General features: G+C 38.7%; 3 protein-coding genes across 5 annotated transcripts; 2 read left to right on the forward strand and 1 right to left on the reverse strand.

The window, feature by feature from the left end:
* Positions 1 to 531: 531 nt before the first annotated feature.
* Positions 532 to 8,110, reverse strand: bysl (bystin like). The gene is made up of 7 exons (XM_005799873.2): positions 7,691 to 8,110; positions 6,572 to 6,728; positions 6,318 to 6,456; positions 5,747 to 5,880; positions 5,485 to 5,645; positions 1,504 to 1,606; positions 532 to 1,347 (listed from the first exon to the last, which is right to left on the reverse strand). Exons 1-7 carry the CDS (start codon positions 7,971 to 7,973, stop codon positions 993 to 995), a joined length of 1,332 nt encoding a protein of 443 aa, XP_005799930.1. The 5' UTR covers positions 7,974 to 8,110; the 3' UTR covers positions 532 to 992.
* Positions 8,111 to 8,306: 196 nt separating this feature from the next.
* On the forward strand, positions 8,307 to 10,572 carry med20 (mediator complex subunit 20). Its single transcript, XM_005799803.2, has 4 exons — positions 8,307 to 8,367; positions 8,580 to 8,725; positions 9,831 to 10,084; positions 10,170 to 10,572. Exons 1-4 carry the CDS (start codon positions 8,354 to 8,356, stop codon positions 10,389 to 10,391), a joined length of 636 nt encoding a protein of 211 aa, XP_005799860.1. The 5' UTR covers positions 8,307 to 8,353; the 3' UTR covers positions 10,392 to 10,572.
* Positions 10,573 to 11,731: 1,159 nt separating this feature from the next.
* usp49 (ubiquitin specific peptidase 49) lies at positions 11,732 to 26,503 on the forward strand. 3 transcript variants are annotated; one of them, XM_023325607.1, is made up of 8 exons: positions 11,732 to 12,526; positions 14,934 to 15,046; positions 15,594 to 15,638; positions 17,125 to 18,599; positions 21,727 to 21,934; positions 23,977 to 24,085; positions 24,222 to 24,427; positions 24,507 to 26,503. In XM_023325607.1, exons 4-8 carry the CDS (start codon positions 17,190 to 17,192, stop codon positions 24,608 to 24,610), a joined length of 2,037 nt encoding a protein of 678 aa, XP_023181375.1. In that variant the 5' UTR covers positions 11,732 to 12,526; positions 14,934 to 15,046; positions 15,594 to 15,638; positions 17,125 to 17,189; the 3' UTR covers positions 24,611 to 26,503. The 3 variants fall into 3 exon arrangements, with proteins under 3 accessions (XP_023181375.1, XP_023181373.1, XP_014324551.1); XM_023325605.1 differs by lacking the exon at positions 15,594 to 15,638; XM_014469065.2 differs by lacking the exons at positions 14,934 to 15,046; positions 15,594 to 15,638.
* Positions 26,504 to 26,965: the final 462 nt, after the last annotated feature.

Below are 26,965 nucleotides of genomic sequence, written 5' to 3' on the forward strand. Positions count from 1 at the left end.
CACCAGGAAATCCCCGTATGAATGGCTAAAAATGGCAGGTATTTCAAACACCTGAAGGCAGCTGTGGAAGCACAACCGATTATTAGATCTAGAGACAAAATTTGCATGTACTTTTTCCACACAGGCCAGTTTAGTTTTGATACCTCTCTGTTTTTGAGTTTTATTTACTTAGGTTGCTCTCGTCACGTGTTAACATTTGAAATGTTCACTGTGTAGAAAAAGGAAAAAACGACAATCTCTACACAGGGACCTGAGAAATCCCACATAGAAGGATACTGGGAACAAATTATTCGAAAGTATGGGGCTATGGAAAGAAAAACTAAAGACTGAAATGTTTCCTGACCTTAGTCAACACAGGAAAAAAATGGTGTTATAAAAACTATTGTTTTAAAGTTTTAGCAATAAAAATAGTCAACTGAAATAACCATTAACTATTAGGATGGTTAATAATTTTTTAATAAAGGAGATGTGTTTAACAGCAGCCATTATCAGGGGCTCTGTTTGACATAGTACAAAGGTTTTCATGCAAAAGAAGATGTGCCATTTCTTTATTGTGACAAACTTGACGATTACAAGCAAAAGATTAGATGTTCTAAAAGTCTGAGAACCAATTTCTGCTGCAGTGATTGAAATAAATAGAATTTTTAATTATTCAATCATTCCAAGACTTTAATAATGGATAAAGTCTTAACCAGTTTGAGCTTGTGTGGCTTGTTAATAAATAAAAATCAATGACCATATGTATATCATTCATTAGATTTTTAATCCGTGTTGCTAATTTATCCAACTCTGAATTCCCACAGCTTCTTTATTCTCAAGCTCAGATTTGTGTTACAAAAAAACATCTTACATCACCACTGATAAGCATGTTTTATCTGCAATAACAAGATGGAGCATGACCAGACTCCACCAAGGTCTTGTTATTTTAACATTTCTAACATGAAGGCAGCCAAAGTCTTTTTATGCTGTGGGAACATAAAAAACAGACTACATCAGTCCATATTCTCTACAGCAGTGAGTCCAACTTCAACATCTCTTGACTCTGAGTTCTGCAGCTCTCTGCGAATCTCTGCTGAAATCAGAGGGTGTGTTTGGATCCGGAGAAGCTCCAGTAGTGCTTCCTTCTGCTCAGCGGCCAGGTCGGCCTTGTAGCGCTGGGCCAGGGTCAGGAGGCTCTGGTGCCACAGCACAGGAAGAACACGTTTTTCACTGCGAAAAGACAGGAAGTGGGCCACCAAGGCATCTAGGACACGGAAAGGCAGGGCATACTTCTTGTCTAGCAGGAGACGCAGGAAAATGCTGTTGGCACCGTTGTACTCCATCTCTGCCAATTTAAGCATTGCCGCGCTGAAAGACGAGAACGATTACACCAGTTATGCAACACTGACCATGCATTGACTTACAAGGATCACACGCCAAAATGGCTTTCGGAGACAGTGGGTCTGATATGCGACACAATGAGACAGTGAGTAGCGGCGTGTGGATGTGAGGAAGACGCCTTACCTGGAGTGCAGCACCGGGATTGAGCATTTAGTTAGTATGCTTCCAATAATGATGGCTTCCCTCAGCGTACACGTCCCAGACTCACATAACGGAATAAGTATACCTGCGTTCCAATAAAGGCACAAAATATTACATCAGTACTCCAGCAAAGAATAGAAAACAACTTAAAGCAGTAGAATGCAAAGGAGGTGGATCAAAAATAACACGAGATTAGGGCTGCAACTAACAATTGTTTCAGTCATCTATTATTGACAATTAATCGCACAACGAAGTTGCCACATTCCATATTTTACAGACACATGAGCATTTTTATGTACAATACTAGAAATGCATCAACAAATGCTAATACTAAGACTCAATTCCAACTTCACATAAGAAAATAAATGTTTTATTGCCTAAAATTTGATAACATAGCATCCCTTTGGTAAGGTAAGGCAATTTCATTTATATAGCATATTTTCAGCAACAAGGCAATTCAAAGTGCTTTACATAAATTAGAGGAAATGCAAACAAAATAACAAAAGAAAAGCAAAATAAAAACAAAATGTACTCCACAATTTATAAACTAATAAGAATTTCTCTGGATGAACTAATAGAAAAGAAAAGTAAAAGTATAAAACTACACATTGGTTCCCCATGTTTAATAAGAATAGATTAATTTAAACTGGATGAAGAGAAAACCATGCTACTTGAGAACAACTGTTTTTTATTTTATTTGCAAGACAGACAGACAGACATACATACATACATACATACATATCTTCTTCAATTCTGGCTTAATTATTGATCTAAATATGTTTTTTTTCTCAGCAATTAGCCTTTATTTGAGTCTGAGATTTTATTTATACTTCAGTTAAAAATTAATCGACTACTAAATTAGTTGACGATTATTTCAGTAATTGATTCGTCATGGTCAATCAGCCCTACACAAAATGTAAAGGTGCAGAAACAGAGTGGAGCAGACCATTAAAAAAACCTGTATGCCTCACGAACTTTGCCTCATTTGTCACATTACAACCACAAATCTCAGTGCATTTTAATCATGCATAATTACAAAGTGGAAGAAGAAATATTTAATTTTTACAACTGAACATCTTAAAAGGGTGGTGTGAATTTGTGTTTAGACCCGTTTACCAATGCCAGACGTCATATAACGAGTAAACAGAGTCCTTCTGTGTTTGATTTATAATCGGTGTAAATCCAGCTGCTCTGTGAAGAACAGCATCATGGAGACAAAGTAAAACAAAACAAAGGTCAGAGAGAAGGTTTCAATCAGGGTTGGGTTCCAAAACAACAACAACAATGACACAGATGTACTGACAGGCTGGATAAGGAGAGCATTAATCAAAGAAACAGACAAGAGTAGCTACAGAAAACAGAAGCTCAGGTGGGGAAACCTGGAGATATAACAACTAGCTGTGTGTTTCACAAGAATAACCTTTGGGGACTTGTAATTTGTTAACATATAAGGTTATAAATATGGGTTAATTATTATATTAACTAGTAGTTGTTCTAACACAGAAAAAGCAAATAAAAGGTGGCACTTGTGAAGCTGGCTGTAGTTAAAGCTTTTAATACTAAAGCATGGACAAATATAAAAAAACTTATGAGGGTAAATATTACATTTTCTGCTCATTTTACTTTCACAATGAGAGACTAAATGGATAATTAGTTTATTTTTGCATTTTCTCAATCATAAGGCATCATGAAATTATTAATACATTTTATTAATTTGAGGCCAACACTGCCACCTGGTGGTAATGACTCGCATAGTATTTGTTTTATTTATAGTTCATTTTCCCTCCCTCTATTATTTAGGACATGGATTGTTTTTGCGTAATCACTCCTTTCAAACTGGAGCAACTTATTGACACAAGAATCAACAGGATTAAAAGAAGACGAACTGTTCAACAGAGACATGAAGACTGTTCTGACCCAGTTTAGTTATGCAGCAACAAGCAGTGGTGTCGTTTACTCAACAGGCAGCTGCTAATCCTCTCCCAGTGTCCCCCAGAATAAAATGTATAAATCTAGCACTAAATTTAGAAATGTGTCAGATCCCAGGGAGGATGATATTTCTGCTCTGTGACAAGCTGTCAAATCCTTTCATTCATTTAATTCACCCACTTTGTTTCTGCAAAAGGCCATAAAAAACTGGATCTTGGCCCGACATGAAATGAGGACCCACATAGCGATTACTGTTTACCAAGCAAATAAAAGCACAGATGGACACTGAATATAAACTGTCCAGGAGCTTCAGCTTCAGGATGCATTTCACCGGCTGTTTCAGGAGAAGTTCAGATGGTTGCCCTGTTAATAAACACAGTAGCAGCTCCTTCTTCATTGTAATCAGTGCTGTCTATGTCACTATTACCCTGAAGGACCGCTAAGGGCCACACAAGTCCAAACTTGTGCTCCTGAATCATATTTGCTTTGTGGTAGGGAGCAATATCTGGCTGAAAAATCCCACAGCCAACAGGGATTAAATGAAACAGTGTTACTTATGTAGAGGCTATGCGTTCAAGTAACATCCATTGTGGGTGGGTGGGCTCCAGGTTTCTCAAGAGAACATTGCTCAAGCATCAAACTGCCTCTACTTACTTATCTTCTTCCCCATAGCGCCTCCAGGTGTCACGATTTACCCAAACACACACCCTGCCATCAGAGTGATAAAAAAATGTGAAGAATCAGATCAGGCCACCTTTGTTCATCACGCCGTGGTCCAGTTCTGAAGCTCACTTGCCCTTTTTTTTTTTCTTGGCAATGGCCAGGGATCAACAGGAGCCCCCCGACTGATCCGCAGCCCCATGCACAACAAAATGCGAAGCCCTGCAGGTTTTGACGTCTGTCTAAGTGGGTCAGACTTCTCTTCCCAAGTCCATTAGTGAGCGTTGACAGCATGACCTTGTCACCGCATTACCAAGGTCACCGCAGCTCAACAAACGCACCAAAAGTTATTTTAATTAGGACTCCATCTAACAATCATTTTAGTTAGCGATTAGTCTACCGATTCTTCTGATTAATCACAAAAAATAATTGGCAATTCTGCAGATTTTTCATGTAGCAACTTTATCCTTTTTTAAACAATATTAGAAATACATTAAAAGATGCAAATAAATAATTCAGTCTATTTTTTCAGTAAGAAAATAAAAATATTATTGCCTGAAATGCAATAAAAACATTCCTTCAGTGCACACTTGATCATTTGTAGCAAAGGACGCATCTGCAGCTAAAAAAATACCATCAACATGTGAAAAGCTCGGTCCTTTCTACTTGACTTAAGACCAACACAAGGTAGGGCTGATCTGTTGATTATGTTTTGACTGAAAAATAAATAATTGGATACCAAAAGGTGTAAAGTATGAGATTTTTTTTTAAAAGAATTTGAACCAGATGAAGCTAAAACGATGTCACTTTAGGAGTTCTGCATGGAACATATTTACAGACAATTTTTTTTTTATGTCTTAAATGTAATATGTATACATTTTTGTACAGTTTTGGTTTGATTACTACTCTGAGTGTGTTGTTCTTTCAGCAACACAATCCAAAAGTGTGACTGTTGGGTTCATTTGTCTCTAATTTGTCCTTCAGAATGTGTGTCCCTGTGTTGCATTGGCATCCTGTCCAGTGTATACTCCGCCTCTCCCCCAATGACCGTTGGAGATAAGCAGGTACTGTGGATGGATGAAGCTCCACTTTATTCTACCTTCTAATTCATAAACTGATTTTTAAGAAACAACTTGTTTTTACGGCCACCCTCTGAGCCAACCTGTCAGCTCTATGCATGCATCAATGCTGCAGCAACGAGCAGTACACCACCACGCTTCTCCTAAGCTTTTCTGCAGCTCCAAAAGGTGGAGGTGTGAAGAGGTGTGCAGTCACATGCTGTTCTGATTTACTTTAGGCCAGCCAGACATGCAACTTTCGTTATGTTGTAAGAACTTCCATTTAGTCATTAGCAAAGTTACGATAGAGTCCTACCTTTAAACCATGCTCCTGGTTTGAACAGGGCCTTTTTCAGGGCGCTGTAGAGGTGAAAGTTGAGTCGCTTGTACTCTGCGATGTCGTCCCGGACTCTCGGCAGCAGCACCAGGTTGTAAAATCTCTGAGCCATTCGCTCTTTGAGATTGGAGGAAAATATTCTGAAACAACAAAGTGTTATTTTACCATGTTAAATCATCTGCCTCAGTTACCTCCATACTATTGAACTTCAACTGAAAATCAAAGAAGACAGATAAACCACCTGGTTGCTTGGTACATGGCAGCCGCAGTCCAGGACTCCGGATCGGTCAAATACAGAACCTGTTCCCAGTTTGAGAGCGCTGGTATTATTTTAAAAGCCTTTGGCAGCTTTCCGCTGCGGTACCTTGACAAAACCTGACAGAGAAAAAAAAACTATGACTTCAGTTTCAATTGTTTCTACATTTTACTCACATTCCTAAATAAAACAAATCTGCTATAGCCAAATCCAGCAGAGAAGAATTTGAATTTACACGGGTTTATAGAAGAACTAAACCATTTTAGGGAAACATATGATAAAGTTAATTAATGTTGCCATGACAATGTAACTAGTGATGAGTAAATACTTAACAAAACAGTGTTGATGTTGTTCTACTCAGAGCACTTGTTAACCTAATTAATTAACAAAATATTCCGTATCAACCACCTGTGCTGTTAGGCAAACTTTGTATCATTCTTGTACTGCGGTCAGGGACTGAACAAAATCAGTCCAGGGGACACAAATGGTCCCCTGGCTGCACTTTGGTCACCCCGGCCCTCACCCAATGGGTTTAGAAGAATGCAGGTGAACTCACCTTACTCACACCTTTGTACACCTCTATGATTCTGGGGTCCAGCTCGGGCATCGGGTGACCTGACACCTCAGACATCACTGTTCCAACCTCAGTCTGCTTCTCTGTGATCTTTTCCATGATGATGTCCGCCAAGGTCCTCCTGCAACCATCGTAAAAACAAAACCAGCTTAGATCGGGAAGACAGGCATAACTTCACAGATAATCTTCGTTAATCCCCACAGTTAGATTCAAAATGAATTCAGGTTGCTTCTTACCTCACTGGAGGGTTCTTATTCATGAACATCTCAATGGCCTTTTCATCGTCGGCGTCCACAACAACTTCAGAGTCACCTTCCGCATCGGCATCACCAGCACCAGCGTGTCCCAGAGCAGGCCACTCTTCATCCGAGTCTGCATCCTGAGAGTCAGGGCCTTCAATGGGGTTACATGGAAATAACAAAACATTTAGGCCAACACAGGTCAACATTTAGGTCAGATCACACTTCCTGCTTTTAAATATTCCACAGACTCATATTTCTAAATTCTTCCAGCAGTTATAACGGCAGTCTGGAGATTAGAGTACCAAGTATTTACCTAGTTAAGTTTTATTATCAGGACGTCATAAAACAACATGACATGAAAGATGAGCCTTGATTTAGAGGGCTCCATTTCAAAATCTATAACTTTAAATTCACCAAGTGTCAACTTGATATTCTGACATAAAACACTACTTTGGAACATCTTTGTTTATTTGTAAAAAAAATTAAATAAAATCTCAGACAAAAAGAGATAGCATTGTTTGATATTTTATGTACCTTTCAATAGTTTTTATTCACCTTTAACTTTGATCTGATTAAAGTGGGGTGAACAGATTTTGTTTCCTAACCACTTTACAGTTCCAAACAACTTTGTGTTTATCTGTCACATAAATGTACTGAACCTCATGTTTGTAATCTGATCAAATGTGACAAAAATTAAATGTGTATGCATAAATTTGCAAGGCAGTGTACAAATACAGCAGATCAGCCTTTACAGTGAATTTAGGACATAGATAAATCAAGTGAGCTGACAAAAACAAGTTAAACACGCAGAATGAAGAGTACTTGTGCTTGTTTTCTTAGAGGATGAGTTAAAAATATCACTGACCACAAAATAGGTGCTTAATATTTCACCAAGTACACAGTTTGCAGTTCAAAGTGTAAACTAAATTTGTCCGTAAAAATATTAAATGTCGAGTACAGACATTTTTTTTTTTTTACAAAAACTAAACAAATTGCAACTATGATAAACTCTTCATTCAATCAAACCTTGTTATTATTACATTTATGTTGTTTAAGTTTTTAAAGAAGAGCAAGCCAGCTGTTAAAATAAAGCTTAAACCTCTCTAAACTTACCGAGAACAGTGACTGGTGTCTTTTTCTTCTCCGGGGCCAGTCCATATTCAGTCTGCAGCTCTTCCTGTTGAATCCGGGCCTGCTGTAAGATTTTCCTCGACAATCGATCATCTACGTACTGATCGTCGCTTTCTGAGCGGACGTCTCGCCCCTTCACCCGGCCTCGGGCTCGGATCGTGTCCGCCTGGAGGATCTGGTCGGCCAGCGCCACCGCCGCCGCCTCCGCCGCCGCTCCGCCGCCGCTCTTCTCTCCTCCTCCTTTGGATCTCTTTACTTTGGGCATCACTGCAGCGTAGCTCAGGCTGACACAATAATATAAGCGTTATATGTTAGCATTGGTAGCTGAAAAGTACAAGCACACTTTGGCAAACAGTGTAAACAGTCTGTAGTTCAACACGTGTGGAAGTCGACCTCAAAGGAAGTGACGTAACTCACGACGTACAACATCCAGTTTAGCAAAAACAATTTAAAAAACGTATCGAATAATTACTATAATGCAAGAATGCCCACTTAGTTTATCTGATGTAATTAACATATATATTATTGCTTTAATTATTTTTAAAACAGATGTTATTTTAGCTACATAATAATTATTGACTCGTTAATGACCCGGAAGTACTCGAAGCAAAACGACAAGGCAGGAGGAGAGAACGAAAAATATCAATGGGAGTAACTTGGTGAGTTCATAGTTAATGATAATGCCTATATTTATACTTTACAAACTTTAATCTGTGATTTCGCACATTTATTATCATTTATTATATTTGTTTTGTTGTTTCGCTTTGGTGAATCAACACTAGATTCACCAACACTAGATGGGACGCCTGGTAACATAACTAGTATTCTTCCCCGTATACATTCTCTGACTGTGGTGCTGTATTTGCTGCAGTGTGTGTCCGGTTCCTGTGGCGGAGGGAAAGAGTGTGCAGCAGACGGTGGACATCCTGCATAAGAAACTGGAGCAGCTGGGTGCTGTGAAGCAGGGCAGCTTCTGTGTGGACTGTGAGACTTACCAGTCTACAGGAAATCCAGGCGGTAAGGTTCAGCAATCTACCTTACCTTTGTGACGGAAAAGTTTATTCTTTGTGTCGTCGTCCATTTGATAAACCCATTAGTTCCAAAGCTTTAACTTCCTGGTATCTTGAGATGTTGCTCCAATATTCCTCCATTATGTTCGTTCCTCATGATTCAGTGTATGTTAAGTGCACCAGTCCCTCCTGCCGCAAACACCCAAATTAGATGATGTTGCCACTTTTACACTTCACAGTTGAGATGGTATTCTCAGGCTTGAGAGAGCTAACCCCATTTTCCTCCAAATGTGACAATGGCCATTTAGCGAAAACTCACATTTTAATGATGTCAGACCACAAATTAAAGCCTTTGTCTCTGGGTGTACTGAACTGTAATTTGTGGTACGAGATTTGATTCATTGTGTATAATGACACTGTAGGCGTCCCCTTGATATTTATATGAAATCATTCATCTTTATGGAGACTGTTATAAGAACAATGAAAGAAACAGTATGACACTTCTTAATGGTGGCATATTAAATTACAATTGAGAAAAGAATATAAAAATGCATACAAAATACAATTCAAGTTACAGCAGCAAATATATGTTTAAAGTGCAGTCTGAAGCCTATTGTTGATGTTTACTGCTTGTGAGTGAACTTTATATTTGCATATAATTGTCTGAACAGAAGAACATGAAACTTTCAAGCATTTGGAAATTGTTCCCAAAAATAATTTTTCATGATGTCACCTTTGAGTCAGGTGGAAAACATCAGTAGGAAAATATCTAACATGCTGGACAGTGGGCATTCAAGAGCAGGATTGGAAAACACTGGCATAAATATATGAGTTTCTATTGTGTATGTAAACTTTTGCATAATGCGATGCGTTTTAAGATCCTTTAGCCTACTTCATGTTGTTAGTCAGGTTAAGTTCAAATGAATGGCAGTTGTTTTTTTCATTTAAGTTGAATTTAGTTTGAATAGCTTTTTTTCAGATTACAATACTCAATAGCGCTTTGACTTGCTCTAAAAGGTAAAAAGCTACAATTCTCACCAAAGTGACTTTGTTGCTTAACTTTGCAAAACCTTTTGCATTTCTATAAAGTTATTGTTGCCTTCCTGTTGCAGGTCAGCCCTCCAAACTCTTATATGTGATGCACAACTCTGAAGTTCCCCTGAGCTGCATGGCTCTGTTTGAGGGAGGACCCTGCCTGACAGCAGACGCAAATTTTGACGTCCTTATGGTGAAGCTGAAAAGTCATTTCCAGAACGCCAAGGGACACAAAGTGGAGTGCCGTGGCTCGAGATATCGCTACTGTGACTTCTTGATCAAAGTCGGCACTGTCACAATGAGCTCCAGCGCCAGGGGGATATCTGTGGAGGTGTGGCCACAGTTTGATATTGGAAGTAAGAGAAGATCTGCACCTACTCAGTCTGTCAGTTCAACTGTGGGTTTGTTTCTCACAGGTAGAATATTGTCCCTGTGTGGTCCCAGGGGACTGCTGGAACCTCATGAGGGAGTTCATGCAATCCTTTCTTGGCAACAATGTTCCAGAACTTCCAACCGTGTTTGCTGCCAAACCTGAGGGTCTCTTCGCTCCAGCGGACTGCGTTGACACCATGACTCAGTACCTGGAGCTGTTCAACAAACTTCGTAAATTACAGATCCCTGCAAGCAATGTGCGTTGAGTCTGCAACATAGTTTGTTTTATTACTGTGTTCACATGTTTGTTCTGGTCCCATGGATCAGTCTGACAGCTTAAGAGTTGTTGCAAGCCTGCTGTTCATTTAGCTGTAGCTTCAACTTTGCATTAATCTCCCTAACTTGTTGAAAGCCTTTTGTAATAAAATAAAATAAAAAAACACTTAATATTAAAAAGTATGTAGACTCTATGTTTTTACATTTATGCTCATTTTTCAACATCCTGATGAAAGGTGAATGTATTAAATACTAATATACATGCAAGGTTCTTCATAATATGATAGAACAAGTCTTACATGTATTATATTTTTATACAAGCGCTATTAATAATTTGGGCATTTTAAAAAAATTACTATAACGAAGCAGAGACAATATTACTATAATGAAACTTCAAAAACCTTAAAGGTTGGTCACATTTTGAGCGATCTTATAGAAAAACTGAAACTGATTATCTTTTTACAATAATCAACCATTTCATAGACAATTCAGGTACAAATATAATAAATTAGGGGTAATTATAGGTTAATAATGGATGAATAGATGGTAAATTACTTTAAGAAAAGATCTATGACAGTATTATTTTTTTTACAAATGTAGTTTGGATTAAAACATTTTTTTTTCTACTATTTAATTTTAACATAAACAATGATATAGACTTCAAAAGAACAGATATTCGTTGTTGTCAGTTAGTAGGGAAATGTAGGTTTACCAGCAGCAAGTTAAAGGTAAATGGAAGAATGCATATTCACACAAAGGTAAAAAATATGAGAACAAGAGACTTTACAGTGAGGGCAAATTTACAACACAAGAAAAATAATTCTTGTGTGCAGTAATTAAAACGGCACATTAGCAGAAATGTATAACTGAGTATGAGAATTTAAGGAATTGTTCAACATGTGCATGTAATGGTGGCGTCTGTGGTTTTGTACAGTTAAGTAAATAAGCTGGTTCAAATAATTTGAAACTGGAACAAAAATAGGATGGACTTTCTTAAATTTCCCCAGAGGGACAGAATATACGTATTAGTGTTCAAATCTGTTTGCTGTGATTGTGTACACCATCCTCGCACAAGTATTTATATCACAGTTATCTGTTCATACTATTTTTATGTTAGTCTAAAAGTTAAATTTATTTTATTGGTGTTTCATTTCATAGATCAAAATAAACCCATACACAACTGTGTAAATGAAGGAGAAGAATGGTTTGGAATTTTTTTTTAAAGAAAACATTTAAAAAGTGTGGTATCCAAGTCTTTGGGTTTATTTCTTTATTACTGTTGCACATCTAGAGACAGAAATTCTCACAATTTTTCTTTGCAAACCAGCTCTTCTTCAGTCAGCATTAACGGGGAGCGTCTGAACAACAAGTTTAAATCTCTTATTAATGCTCTTATTTCCCTTCTGGTCAGTTTGGATGCACAATACCCTGTCTTTCTAAATTTGTAAATATGTCATACTCTTTGACCATGGTTTTGAAATGTTCAAACTTTGTATTTTATAACCTACGATCTGCATAGTTAACCTGTAAGGCAGCTGTATTTATACTAAGATTAAATTATAACGTGACAAAAACTGGGAAAAAAGAGAGCATGAATGCTTCTGTAACAGGCACTCTGTGGGATAACAAACTACTGATCGTCTAATGTAGTTACTGTTCTTGTGAGAACAGGAAACTTTCCTTGCTGCAGGCAGCAGCTTTGTACTGGTGTCACTTTTTGTGTCAACTTCAACTACTATCATTCGCAGTGGGAGAAATCACCTCCAGCGCAGATTAAAATCTACACTACCCTCCTCTCTCTGCATTTTATTAGATTAATTTCAACCATCTGACACCTGGGCCACACGGTTTATTATGAGGGGAACCGGGGTCGGGTAGCCGTTCTTATCGCCCGAGCTTCGGGTTATTGTTCCATGTGGCCTCGGTGGGTGGACGGAAGGACGGCCCATCCTGCCGCCTGTTGTTCAGCTGCTGGGCCAATAAGCTCCCGGATGCCGCTCAGTCCCGGTCCAATGAGAGCAGCTGGGTCCGGGCTCGTTTCGAGAGTTGGGTTGTTCAATCTGTGAGGAGGACAACAATCCGCCGCAGCTCTCTGAGTGAACCGGATGGATGGATGCTGACGATGGTAACCTTACTTTTCTTTTTTTTTTTTTTTTTTTCCTAAATACAAGGGGATGCAAATGTAGTAAAAACAAAACGAGTGCAACCGAGGCCCAGCGTCCACGTCTCTATAGGCGGCTCTGCGCGGAGAATGTCACCGGGGAGTTTTTAAACGCTTCGCTCGGGGAGCTTAGCCGTTAGTCAACGTTAGCGAACAACAACAACCGTTAGGTTAACTTCAATTGTCCTCGCTTAGAAAAAACAAACAAAAAAACGCGTTAGCAGCCGAGCTAATGCTACTTCTTATTTAGCAGCTGGAATGGTCACCACTTTAAATACTGCAAGTATAACAAAGTGGGCTCCAGGTAAAAACACAGCAAAGGGGGTTTATAGCAGGAGCTAAGCCCTGTGCAGAGCCGCTGTAGCTAGCGGCGTTAGCTAACTTACTGCTGGCTGGGCTCACAGCAACAAAGTTGTTGGAGGTTCCTGGAGAGTGGCTCTCCGACTGTTCTTTGTTCTGGCTCAACATGGAGATGGTGAGCTAGAGGCTAGCATGGCTTGAGGAGAAAGCTCCCCTCCCCTTGAACCGGACAGCAGATAAAAACGCACACTGACGCAGCGGAGACGTAGTAATGTTAAATATCAGGGTTAATGCGATTGTAACGTGAACATGCATGCGGCAGCAGCACAACATAACACGGCTTGTGTGCAACCAAGAGGGGACCAGTTGCCCTGACCCAGAGATCATGGTTTCTCTTCAGGAACATTTTTCAGCGTTAAGCAGTGAATGAGTTGCACAAAGAGGAGAAACTGGTTTAGAACAGAACACCACAAAGGATTAACCATTGCTATTTTAACACACGTACTCTTTTTGTATATTTTAAGGAAGTGGTAGAAATAATTCTAATCCTTATTTAAAGTACTTGTTAAAATGCACCATGAAACTTTGTCAAAAGAATTTACAGTTTAACACATGCTGAAAGTTTGTTGATTAGAAAGACCAGATCAATAAAATGTGGGACAAGTTAAAAAGTCTCCCCTCCTTTAATGTTTTTAGTAAGTATTTCAGATTGCCAAACAAATTTACCAAACATAAGTAAGAACAAAAATACTCTATTAAGTTACTAAACCGATGTGGTTCTTTGTGAACAATTTCCGTCTTTGTTAAATTAAAAATTAGATGTGATTAATTGTATCTGTTAGTTTTAATTTCTACAGTCAGGCCACTCGAGGTTGATTTTTGCCAGAGCTGTGCAACCAAGACATTAAATGAAACATGAAGTTGGCACACAACACACACACACACACAAAAAATCTCAAACAAGCAATACACCTTGCCCTATCAAAAAACTAAATTAATAAAACGAACGAATAAATCAAGAGCAGGTGAGAATCAAAGGCACTGACATTTATCAGTCTGCAAATAGTTACCAAGCCATTACTAAGTCTTTGGGAGTCAAAGCCCAGTGAGAACAAATGGAGAGAACATTTAGAAATGTTCCCAGAAGAGAATGGGATACCAAAATGACCCTCCAATATGGCTGAGTTTAAACGGTTCTGCAAAGACAAGTGGGTCAATATTTTTTCAACAGTGACGTAAAATACTGTGTGGTCATTATTGCCAAAGGTGGTATAACTATGTCTTACATTTAGAGGGCAATTACTTTTTCACACAGGGCCAGATTAAATTGGAAAACTTTTTCCTTAAATGAAATGGTATTTTGTAATTACTAGGGTTGCTATTGTCTCATAAAAATGTTTAAACAGGATCATTAAGCATGCAAATAAAAACAGAAGAAATCTGTGAAGAGTTAATTACTTTTCCAGTGGACTGTATCCTGAAAGGTAGTCAAATTTTTGATATCTAACTCAAAATATTAACACAGCAAATATGCACATTATGAAACAAAACTTTTGCCATCACAAATATGTCGTATTACTACTACTCCACTGTTAAAAATTACACTATTTATTCTTGAGTTCCTCTTCATATAAAGACCGTTAATATCTTCAATTAAAACAAAAATCACAATTGTAAAAACAAATTTTTAAAGCTTTTATATGGGAGCCAAAGCTTGTTCTCTGTTCATAGTGAAACAAAGCTAACAAACAGAGCTTGGAAACAATAAGGAATTGCAAGAAATTATTTAAAATAATCATGTATTGTATGTCTTGCTATATGGCGATTTCATTCACAATCTTGTTAATAGTGAAATAAAATGAATACAAGGTAACCCTCCTTGTTAAAATACATTTTTTATGATGCTTTTAGTGACTGTATTTTGTTCAGGAATTGGAAAAAGCCTTGATTAAAATTCTTCATGCAAATTCATTTGAAACGCTGCAAATGCCTCATTTGTGTAGCATTATTTAGCGGTTCCGATGGCCTCATTAATTGGTCCATTATGCGACCTGTCATGGCTGTTTTCCAGTCTCCTCCTGTTGGTGCTGGTGCTGACGGTGGATGTGAGCGATCGGCCTGAGGCTTGTTGCTGATTTCAGATGATGTGATGCAACAGATCTGATCAAGAGAACTTCTTGTACAGTTAGTAAACCAGTTTCATTTCCTTTCTCTATAAATGTATGCTCAGTAGTTTTGCTTATTAGAAGAGACAGTGGTCTACGGTGCAATGCAAGGGCTCAACTCCTTTGAACCTTTCCACCGGTCACATTTTACAGGTGCAGACCTGATTGTGTTTTACTGCGATTTTATGTCATAGATGAGCACAGTGTAGCATATCCAGGAATACAAGAATTACACATGGTTTTCAGGAAATGTTCAGTCTCAGCTGTTCTGTTGGGGCCTCAGAGGTCAATGTGAGCACTGAACTGGGACAGGAGTAAAGTAGGGGAGACGCTTTTTGCGGGGTTTGGTTATAAAACAAGATCCCAGTTTACCGTTTCCCTTACCCCCGTTCCCAACAGGAACACGGCATGTACCTAGTAATCGTATGCGTTTACAGTTAATACTATTGATTTTATTAGCCTAAATAAATAAAATTAGATCACGCTTGTCTACTTTCAGCTCTCTTTTTTGAAACGCCGAAGTAAACAAAACCTGGTCAAAAACACATGCTCTGTACTCCTCACAGACGCTGAGTCGCAAGACGAAAATGTCGCAAAAACCTGCAAAACAGGCAAGCATATCTGCGTTTTGTAAATGCAATTTATATAATTATAATGGCAGCACTTGCACTCCTGTGAGTAGCAGCAAGAGTAGCTCTCCCACTCCTGATACACATGGTGAAGGTCCTAGTACAAAAAATAGTCCAAAAGCTTCATGTCTTTCCCCCGACATGCAGCAGAAATCAAGTCATTGAATAAAAAGGTTGTGATCCTGCTTGACTGTTAGAGGGGAAATACTCCCCCTAACAGCTTGGTAAGTAAATGAAAACATGATCATTAGAGAAAGATACAGTAGGTAAAGACTTAGAGATGGAAAGATACAGATAAAAAATATAGATACAGAAATAAAGAAATGTAGACATAAATGGACCAAACATTTGAGTTCTTGTATTCGGAGGCTTTGGAAACGTTCTTCCAGAAGCCAAGAAAGATTAATTGCAGCAAAAACATTTTGCAGATGATTATAACTAACTATAAGTGTTCCAGTGTTTATAAAAGTACTTCTTTAATAACTGTTAAATATATTTTGCTGGAATTAGTGGTTGTTACATTGATTGCAGCAATCTATTGTTCTGTAGAGTGACTGCTGTTATTAAAAGAAAGCAATGAAAATAATACTTATTCAAGTGTTTGTCTTTGTGCAACACCCCTGTGCACTCTACAACTCTGCTGTTTATGAAAGAGTGGCTGGAAGAGATTTATTGTTGAAAGAAAGCCATAAGTAGTCATGTTTGCAGTTTGCAACAAGCCATGTAGGGGAAAGAGCAAACGCGTAGTTCACCTTCTGACTGCAAAAATACAGTCAGAATCAAAACTGATTCATATGTTAGACTGACGTGGTCAAAATTATGGCATAAATCAGAATGAGAATCAGTAGCATGATACAATGGTTGCTGTTCGCAGATTCTGCTAATCTGTCAGAGTTTGGGTTATTTTCTAAAAATAAAAATGGATAAAAATCTGAGGAAATGCAGAGCAGGTATAGACCTACCCCAAAAGATAACTGTAAGATTGTTCAACAATAAAGTGTTGTGAAAAACAAATTTTGCTGCACAAGTTGTTGTAGACGTTATTGCAATAAATGATGATGTTGTTCTAAAACCAATTTCAGGTATTATGTCACTAATAGTGACATAATAATGCCAGTTCACCCTCTCATAGTTCAATCAACTTGAATTCCTAAAAACCATTTAACACTGGAAGATATTTTAAATATCCAAAATAAATAAACAAAAGTACAGAAACGATAAATAAAATGTAGTCTTTGTAATCAAAGTTGCTCTTCAAAAAAAGGATCTTGTTGAGGCTGAAGCTTTTGGTCATCCAGTTTTTGAAAGAAAGAGACAGAAAAAACTAGATCATGGAAATTATCAATCTATCATGCAATTAATTGATTTACTGCTTATTTTCTACAGACTTAGTATGAGCACTGGAAATCATATTTTTATATTAACAAATCTGCACCTTTTCTGTCTTCTTGTGTAAATCTTCCATCAGAATGAGTTGCTGCTTCGCTGCAGGACGTGTGTCCTATAACTGAGGCCACATGTGCATCCAGACAGATGGATCGCTGTAAGCACGTGGTTCGCCTTCGTCTGGGCCAAGACCATTCCATCCTCAATCCACAGAAATGGCACTGTGTGGAATGCAGCACCACGGATTCGGTGTGGGCCTGTCTCAAGTGCTCCCACGTTGCCTGTGGACGCTTCATAGAGGAGCACTTCCTCAAACACTTTCAGGAGTCCCAACACCCATTGGCCATGGAGGTGCGTGAGCTGGATGTCTTCTGCTTCGCCTGTGGAGACTATGTACTGAATGATAATGCAGAGGGAGACCTCAAGCTCCTCAGAGGCGCTCTCTCTACTGTCCGGAGCCCAGGTAGGCGGTCGCTGCGCTCCTCCGCTGGGGGGGACTGCGCCCCCTGGGTGTTGGAAGGTGGGCCGCAACCTGCCATGCAGCTGGCCCTGCGCCATAGGAGAAAAGCGCTCCTAGGAAAGATGCTTCAGACGTGGATTAGAAAACACCAAGAGGTTCAGAACCAGCGCAAGGAGAAACTTGAGGAGGCCAGGAGACAAAAGAAGGAGGTGAAAAGGAAACTCCTGGAAGACCTCGGCAACATTCCTCCTAGAAAGAGTGCCAGGCTTCTGACTCAGGGGCCACGTTCAACCATGACACTCATTCCTCGCAAATTTCGCGACCCCCCAGAACGCCTACCTCCACCTCCCAAGAAGCCTTCACTCCTCGCCCTGCCCCGCCGGGCGCCACAGATCAGCAGAGCCGCTAAGTTGAGGAGGTACTACTCCACGCACGCCGTAACGCGGAGGAGGCACGCTCCAGGTGTCACTGGTCTACGCAACTTGGGAAACACGTGCTACATGAACTCAATATTGCAAGTGCTGAGCCACCTGCAGAAATTCAGGGAGTGTTTTCTCACTTTGGACCTGTGTGAGACTGAGGAGCTGCTGGCCAAGACCAACCACTCCCAGGGCATGAAAGGGGTGACTGGAGCTGTCGTCAACAGCGGCACCACTCCGCCACTGTCGGAGAACCCTCTGGGACGCATGGGGAAGGCGGGGTGTTGGAATTTGCCTGTGGGCAAAAAGGAGAGCGTTGCCCCGTCCCCACAGGCTGCAGAACTGGTCCAGCCCAAAGAGCCTCGCTGCTCGACTCGCCAGCAAATGTCTCTGTGTCACGAGCTGCATACACTATTCAGGGTCATGTGGTCGGGCCGGTGGACTCTTGTGTCTCCCTTCGCCATGCTGCACTCCGTGTGGAACCTAATCCCGGCGTTCCGTGGATACGACCAGCAAGACGCCCAGGAGTTCCTGTGTGAGCTGCTGGACAAGGTGCAGCAGGAACTGGACACGGAGGGGTCCAAGCGGCGGATAGTCATCCCCATCACAAAGAGGAAGCTGTCCAAGCAAGTGCTGAAGGTTCTGAACACCATCTTTCACGGGCAGCTGCTCAGCCAGGTGAGACCGACAGCATGGCAGCAAATACAGCTGTTCAGCGCTGATTAGTAATGCTCCAGTCAGACTGTTTCAGACTAATACTAAATAAAATCTCAGATTTTTGTCATACCTGATCCAATTTCAATCGATTTTTGATCTCTCCTTGCTTGCTTTTCTAAAAAAGGAATGGCAAATGACAGAAAATATTTCCAAAAAGTGAGTTTTATTTCTATATTCCTCTCTGTGAGATGTATGGTGGAGTGTTAGGGCCAGGCTATGAGAATCTTTGTTATGAAAAGCTAGTCATAATATTGGCAGAATAAAGACAATTTTATCAGAAAAAAACAGCAAAGCTAAAAATGTGAGGAAGAAGTCGTTGTAATGAGAAAAAGCTTCCAAAGGGTTATCAAGATCTGATCTCAGCAGTTCAGTCCGTGTCATTTTTTCTTCTAAATAGACACAGTTTATAGACACAGTAGTTTCAAAATTGTATTACTGATAATAATTTGATGCAGGTGTGTTAAAAGATTACATATTTCCTTATCTGTAAGACTTATACTAAAGTATAACTTCATAAAATGCTCAGTGCTCCTAATTTTAATTATTGTGTAGGAGTTCTCAGAAAATGACTTAATTTTCCTGATATTACAACTTTATTCTTGTAATTAAAGTCATAATTACCATCAAATTGACTTAAATTCAAATTCCAAATAAATGGAAGCTGTAAAACACTCTTGTGGAACAACATGGTAAGCATAAGGCATGCTGACATCACTCTGAACTATGGAAACTCACTGGTAAAAAATAAATAAATCCAGATTTTCTAAAAATTAATACAGAATTTAGTATTGTCTCAGCAGTAAGTAAATAATTTTGTCACTTTATAGATACCAGGACTATTTAACCAAGTTTGGTGAATAAGAAATGTGGCTGCACCAAAGTTTATTTAGTATAAAATTAGATGGTAAAAACCACAAGGGGTGTGGTTATTAAAATACCAATTCTATGTGCTGTGTGGAATATTTTCCATTGTAGTGAGATTTCATTTTACATTTTGAGATTTAATTTTGCGTTAATTTAAAATCTCAGTCCATATCAATCACCTGTGCTGGAGGCCAAATTTTCATCATTGTTACTATGCACAAAATCATCCCAGGGGCCACAAAATGGCCCCCAGCTGCTCTGTGGACAGCCCTGATTTAATGAACGGGGGGCAGGGAGAGCAGGTTTTTCTCTATTTGACTTCCAGGTCACTGATCAGTTGAAAACTGGCCAATTCCGATCTATGGCTTATTTAATGCTGCAGCTCCATTGTAACTGGGAAAAAAACATTTCTTTCTTGTTACAACTCCTCTTTTTGTTATTTTGCTTGTTTCTGTATATAAAAGACTTTGTTTCCTCTGAAACGATGAAAAATGTTCCTGAAGTCTGATAAGAGCAAATGATGGTCAGGTTTCTTCTTCACCCTAAAAGCCATGGTTGTTTTTTCTGTGACTGTAATTCATTTCACTCAAAGCAAGTTACACTCTTTGATTAAAATTTTAATTTTTCTTTAATTGGTTGTACAGCCTCGCATCAGCTACCAATTATTCATTATTCAGCTCCATCACTGTGTTGTTTGGTGCTTTACTTGCTTTTAGAGAAACTTTAAAGATCATATTTGTAAAGTAAGATTTTAATAATTTTAACGGACATTTCAACAGTTCTTGTTGAAAGTTTGACTCTGTTGGACCCTCGACAAACTCCAGACAAATTAACATGTGCAAAATACAGTTTCTATTTAAATGGGATCTTTAGCACTTGACAACTTTTTTTATTAATTTATTGTTTTGGCACATATGGGACCCATATTTCATATAAAGCCCAGTTCTGATCTTTTAACTCTCCAAAAAGATGACCTGTACCTCTTCTGTATGTGACTAAATCACATCGTTTTCAAGGCGTCTGCAGTCTGAGCCGTCATGCCACGTTTTATCTGACTTTTTCTTCATGGACGGGAGAAACATGTCATAATTCTGCACCAGAAGAAGCCAGACATGGCAAATCAGGATGTAAATTGTGGCTGAAGCAAGCAGTGATTATTATGAAAATAATGCAGTCATGCGCCACAAAATGCCACTGCTATTAGTTAATGCTTTCTTTTGATTCGCTTGCTTTGGTTTGGTATGATCATGGCGATACTGTCGGCTCCTGCTGCTCCAAAATTTAGAACTGAGCCGTAGATGGCGGCATTAATTGTTACTTCTGTGAACAATGCATTGTCGTGTGACATCAGCGCATGCGGGTCGCTTTGGGTCGTAAATTGTTCACACAGAAGTCTGACTGTGGTCGCATTTTATTAGTTGTATAAACGGCCGCTTAGTCACAACGACCACTGAATAGCGATGTTGTTTATGGCAACTTCCTCTGTTTGGTTATGGGGTGTTCAGATTAGGACAATCGATTAATCTATCAGTTGTTCTGATGATTAATTGGATAAAACATTGGCACCGTCTTCAAATTTTTCATTTCGTCACTAAAGCCTTTTTCATACAATATTACAAGTTCATTAAAAGATGGAAATAAGTAAGTCAATTCCTTTTACAAATAAGAAAATAAAAATGTTATTACCTGAGATTCAGAAACAGCATGCCTTTAATGTATGTTTTTTTTTTTAATATATACAGTACAGACCAAAAGTTTGGACACACCTTCTCATTGAATTCAATTAGAAAGTGTGTCCAAACTTTTGGTCTGTACTGTATATCTGGAATGCAAAATAGTTATTATATACAGTTTTGATTTAATTACTGCTCAGAACGTGGTGTTCTTTCAGCAAAAGGCCTTTTTTGAGTCTGTTTACTCCAGTTAACAATTAATTGATGTACTAAATTAGTTTGCATTTATTTCAATAATTGATTAATCAATTCAGACCAGATTTTTGAGTTTCATTTTGTCTGTGCATCTCTAATTTGGACACCAGAGTAAAATGATCAGTCAGACTTTATTTAAAACAGTCCTCTTCAACGAAGTGCTTTATACGAACAGAATTTAACAACCGAAATTGCATGATTAAATATGAAAATTTAGAAAATAATAATAAAGAACTTAAAACACTACGATTGATTTTATTGTCCTAATCTCTTCCTTCTTCCTCTTCTGTTTTTAGGTGACGTGTCTGTCCTGTAAGCACAAGTCCAACACAGTGGAGCCGTTCTGGGATTTATCGCTGGAGTTTCCAGAGCGATATCACAGCAGGAACAAAGGCTCGGGCGCCACTGCGTACCAGCGCAGCTGCTCCCTCATAGAGATGCTGTCCAAGTTTACAGAGATGGAGGCTCTTGAAGGCAACATCTACGCCTGCAACCACTGCAACAGTTAGTATAAACCGTTCACATCAGCTGCATTGACCAAAACATATATTTGGTCATGTTTAAATGATGATTATCTACTAAAGCTATCCAGTAAGCATTAAGCCTCAGGGCCTGATGAAACATTGCTCCCACTTTTCAAGTTTGAAAGAGTCCAGAGGTACACAGCCAAAAGGGAAAGTTAAAGAAAAACTGTTTTCTGGTTTCTAGAATTATAAAGGTTTTTTGTTGAGAGTTCTGTGTCAAAGTTAAAGAAAACTTTAAATTGCCTCCCTATATGAAGTATTTGACCTGAACAGATTAAATGGATACTTGTTGAACCCAAAGTGTTGCTCAAGTTCTGGTTCAGATTTTCTACTTCACCACTTTTTACCCCTGATTTAGAGCCACATGTTGCTATTTTTGAACCCATCTACTTAAGCATTTGGTATCTCTTACTTCTCTTGATAAATTCATTTGATGGAAAATATTTTGGATTAATTGTAGAATTCAATAATCCGTTATTGTTATGGTTCTGCTTCCTGTTGTAAACAGTTAACTCTCCTGGAGCATGACGGATTATAAATGGTAATCAAATGTTAAGAATGGATTATACAGCTTTGGAAAAAATTAAGAGCCACTTAAAATGATTTGTTTCTCTGAATTCACTCTTTATAGGTAAATGTTTAAGTAAAATGAACATTGTTATTTTATTCTATGAACTACCGACAACATGCCTCTGAAATTCTAAGTAAAAATTTAGTATTTATTGCAGAAAATGAGAAATGGTCAAAATAACAAAAAAGATGCAGAGCTTTCAGACCTCAAATAATGCAAAGAAAACAAGTTCATATTCATTTAGAAATAACATAACTAATGTTTTAACTCAGGAAGAGTTCAGAAATCAATATTTGGTGGGATAACCAGAAGGTTTTCAATGGGGTTCAGTGCAGTGGGCTCTTCAGTTTTTCCAGAGCTGTTTACTAACCTCGCCAGTATCCTTAAAGTAGACTGAGTAAGTTATAGAAAATCAGTGGTTGACAAACGTCTCCAGTTTCTTCTTTACTAAACGTCTCCAGTGTGGATACAAACTCATTCATGTCGGTACAAAATGTCCACCGACAAACGGCTCCGTTTCATAACTGAAAAAGTCTAGTATGAAAAGTTGATTTGATGTAAACTAAAGTTGCTGCTGCCTGGCAGGGAGTGTGTGTGGCATTAAGGAGGGGAGACGGCACTCACTGAAAACAAAGTGCGGCAGTTGATTAATGACACTTGAAGATAATTGGTACAGGACAGGACCGCTGTTCAGTGTGATTGCTTTTTTCTTCACGGGAAGACAGATTTTACATTTTGGTTAGAGTTTTATTGGTTGACTAAGATGGTGGAGGATACCTGCTCATGTCTGAAACTTACAACTTTTAATCCACTAATAATAACTATTTTATTAATAAAATGCTTTCAAGCAAAGTGCAGAACATCTGGGTACAAAACAGACTTAGGATTTAGAATCAAGATCGAAATTGTTTGGAAAAAAAGTCTGTTTTGCAGGTTTATGCAACAAAATTAATCTGATTATTATATAAAGACATCACTTTTTAGATGTGCTGTGTAATATATTTGAAAAAATATATATATATATTTTTTTTTTCTTAGTTTGTGTTCAGTCAGTCAAAAGACATGTATTGTGGTTTGTGGTTGGACTGTGAGTAAATGCAAGAAGGTTCAATGGGTGTGAACACAGATCACTGTAGCTCAGTTATGTGCACTCTGACCATTTCTGTTTATTTAATTTGAATAATGCAAATGTCTGTTGCCCTGAAGTTTGAGAAAATTTAATTTAAAAGATCTGAACAAAGTAAAATAACTTCTAAATGCAGATTGATGATCTCCTAAGTAAGAACACAAACCATAGAGGAACTAATGTTTTGTTGAAGTGATGTAAAAATAAATAAAACTTGCACTGTGTTGTAATTGCTGGACACAGTAAAGTAGTTGTTACCTCTTAAAAGAATGAAGTTGCAGATTTAATAATGTGCATAACGTTTTATTCTCTCTCCTGGTTTCAGAAAGAAGAAGAAAATCATCCCACAAACCCTTAGTTCTGTCAGAAGCACGCAAGCAGCTTCTGATCTACCGCTTACCTCAGGTTTTACGTCTGCACCTCAAACGTTTCAGGTCAGTTTCTCTGCCGTCTTTTCTTCCTGTCTGATAAACCTCTTTAAAAAGCTGCCCACGTTGCTCTGTGGTTGTTTCTGTGTCTGAGGCTAAGATGCGTGTTATTGTTTTTAATGCCAACTCTTCCCTGTGACAGATGGTCGGGCCGGAACCACCGGGAGAAAATCGGCGTCCATGTGGCCTTTGACCAGGTTCTGAACATCAAACCATACTGCTGCACAGACTCAGGTCACTCTGTCCACAGAGGCGGCTACACCTACGATCTGTCTGCTGTGGTCATGCATCATGGTAAAGGCTTCGGCTCAGGGCACTACACCGCATACTGCTACAACACAGAAGGAGGTGGGAAAACGCTCGTTTTCATGTCCCGCTCCTGTCCCGTCAGGATTGGTGTTTACCTTTTTTGTCCTGTGTTCTTCAGGTTTCTGGGTCCACTGTAATGACTCTGAGATGAAGGTTTGCAGCGTGGAGGAAGTGTGCAACACTCAGGCCTATATTCTCTTCTATACCCAGAGGTCTGCCTAGGTACCTCTCTCGCTGTGACTTGTACTGAGGGCTGCATTTGAGGCGACGGTGTCTGAAGCTTTCCCTGATGTCACTTTGAAAGGGTTTGCCAAACGAGACGGTAATGAGGGCAAAGGGGAAGCCGACCGTACAGATGCATGTCAGTAACTTAGAATATCATCGTAACGTCCATTTCTGTCAGCATTCAATTCAAAGGGGAGAAACTCTTGTCATATTTAGATTCATTACAGAGTGATATTCAGTTTATTTTCATGATTTTTAATTAAAACTGCTTTGAAACCTAAAGTTAGTTTCTCCAAAAAATATATATATTACACAAGATCAATTAAGTCGTTTATTTATATGGTATATTTAAGCAGGAAGGCAGTTCATGAATGCATTAAACAAAAAAAAAAAAAAAAACATAAAAAACAGACTTTACATTATATTGGCAAACTAAAAATAATAAAAAGTTATAATCCAGAGCAGAAATGTACCACTTATTATGAAACAAAGGCAACACTAAGCAGGTCGTTTTCTAATCTTGATTTAAAGGAACTCAGTGTTTCGTCTGTTTTGCAGTTTTCTGGATGTTTGTAGAGGCTGAATGTTTGGTTCTGGTTCTGTTGATGCAGAGCAGATGAGAGCCAGAAGGCCGATACAACAACAACAGATCTGTAAGGTATTTTGGTGCTAAGACAGTTCAGTGGTTTGTAAGCTAACAGTATTTTAAAGTCTATTCTCTGAGCTCCAGGATTTTAGGTGTGAGGTGATTTTCTCCATCTTTCTGGTTTTAGTCAGAACGCAAGCAGCAGCGTTCTGGATCAGCTGCAAACCTGTAAACACACTATTGTAATAATCAATGCAACTCAGGTTGCATTGAGTGTCTTTTTATCTTGTTGGGACATTAGTCTTTTAATCCTGGAAACGTTCTTCAGGTGATAGAAGGCCGATTGTAATAATGGGAAATTTCTATGACTGTTTGCTGCAGGTGGGCATTTATCGTATTTATCATTTATCATAATAAATTTCTTACTGTCACGATAATTTCCAATCGATGTTTGGAGAAAAAAAAACTATCCATATTGTTAGAATTGTTAGTTTTACTACTCTTCCACTGTTTGTTCAATGAAAGTATCAATAACTATCAAAAGAATTAAAATATAATTAAATGCAGTTACTGTGCGCAGTTTGGGAACTCTAATCAGACTCTAATCAGTCATGCAGTTGCAGTTTATACAATAACCTAAAAAAGAAGTAATAAATAGTTTTGATTGTTACTTTTATTGTTATTACGATAGTATCACAAAGTATCATGATAAAACTTTAACTCTGTATTGCCCGCCTCTACGGTCTACTGGATAATCATCCATAAAATCACATTTGCATTATTTTTTATTCGTCTTACGTAATATTTTAAAGTTCTGAGAAACTATATTTTGGGTTTTCATTAACTGCAAGACGGAGTCGTCATATTAACAGGAATAAATGCGTGGAATATATCACTCCATGTAATGTATCTGCATACGGTGGGAGTTTTGCATTGAATTACTGACTAAATTCAACCTTTTCACGTTCTAATTTGTTGAGATGCGTCTGTGGTTGGAGATGAGACCGATGGAGGTGGTGGGTAACTTTTGCCATGTCTAATAGTAGGCAAACTTATTAATGTTTAGAAGGCAGGATAATGTCTGTTAGTCGGAGAAACCTTTTCATAAATGAGGCTGCAGGTTTTTCGGCCTGCAGGACAAACTTTTTACTTCATGGCCTGAAGACTGTGGGAGCAGGTCTTGTCCTGCTGAACACCAACATGTGTGTCCATGTTTTTACACCACAATCAGGCTGGAAACGTCCAGTCGCTCCACTGAGACAGCATTTTACATCCACGGGCAACACGGACTCTGGAGTTTGAAACACTTCTTTTGTTTTCATATTTTAGTGTCACACGTTTGATCTCTGAGCACTAAATATGCGATCAGTCCAAACTCCGTGCTGCCTCCTGTTCAACTTTTTTAATTATTGTGTAATATCAAATATCAAGCTTTTAATACTCACCGTGTGTCATTTGTATATTTTTTTTAATTTTTCCTCTCCTCTAATGTACGCTGTGACTGGATACTGTGTCTTAGGCTCAAGACTCTCAGAGAACATGAATAATTTTTTTTTTGTCTTTCTGTTTTAACTCCATGAAAAGAGGTGAATAAACTGAGTTTCCAACAAATTATGATGAATGAAGGGAAGCTGCAATTCTCTGGAGGGGCTGCTGGTCCTACTGTACGTTTGGCTCGTTTATTCCTTTAAGAAGCAGCTCCTCCTGCGGTTTAACGGTTTGACCGCTGCACCTCTGTCTAACCTGCTGGCAGACGAGAAGCAAAT

The sequence above is a fragment of the Xiphophorus maculatus genome, chromosome 20 (genome assembly GCF_002775205.1).
Source record: "Xiphophorus maculatus strain JP 163 A chromosome 20, X_maculatus-5.0-male, whole genome shotgun sequence".
Lineage (NCBI taxonomy): Eukaryota > Metazoa > Chordata > Actinopteri > Cyprinodontiformes > Poeciliidae > Xiphophorus > Xiphophorus maculatus.

What these genes read in the sequence shown, in the direction of transcription:
- bysl (XM_005799873.2), bottom strand. Translation starts at nt 7,973, where the DNA reads ATGCCCAAAGTAAAGAGATCCAAAGGAGGAGGAGAGAAGAGCGGCGGC. An exon ending in TGTACAAAGGTGTGAGTAAG is followed by an intron (nt 5,881 to 6,317) that starts GTGAGTTCACCT and finishes TTTCTCTGTCAG; the next exon opens with GTTTTGTCAAGGTACCGCAG. An exon ending in ACCAGGAGCATGGTTTAAAG is followed by an intron (nt 1,607 to 5,484) that starts GTAGGACTCTAT and finishes ATTGGAACGCAG; the next exon opens with GTATACTTATTCCGTTATGT.
- med20 (XM_005799803.2), top strand. An exon ending in GTCTACAGGAAATCCAGGCG is followed by an intron (nt 8,726 to 9,830) that starts GTAAGGTTCAGC and finishes TTCCTGTTGCAG; the next exon opens with GTCAGCCCTCCAAACTCTTA. An exon ending in CCAGGGGGATATCTGTGGAG is followed by an intron (nt 10,085 to 10,169) that starts GTGTGGCCACAG and finishes TGTTTCTCACAG; the next exon opens with GTAGAATATTGTCCCTGTGT.
- usp49 (XM_023325607.1), top strand. Translation starts at nt 17,190, where the DNA reads ATGGATCGCTGTAAGCACGTGGTTCGCCTTCGTCTGGGCCAAGACCAT. An exon ending in CTGCACCTCAAACGTTTCAG is followed by an intron (nt 24,086 to 24,221) that starts GTCAGTTTCTCT and finishes TCCCTGTGACAG; the next exon opens with ATGGTCGGGCCGGAACCACC. An exon ending in CTGCTACAACACAGAAGGAG is followed by an intron (nt 24,428 to 24,506) that starts GTGGGAAAACGC and finishes TGTGTTCTTCAG; the next exon opens with GTTTCTGGGTCCACTGTAAT.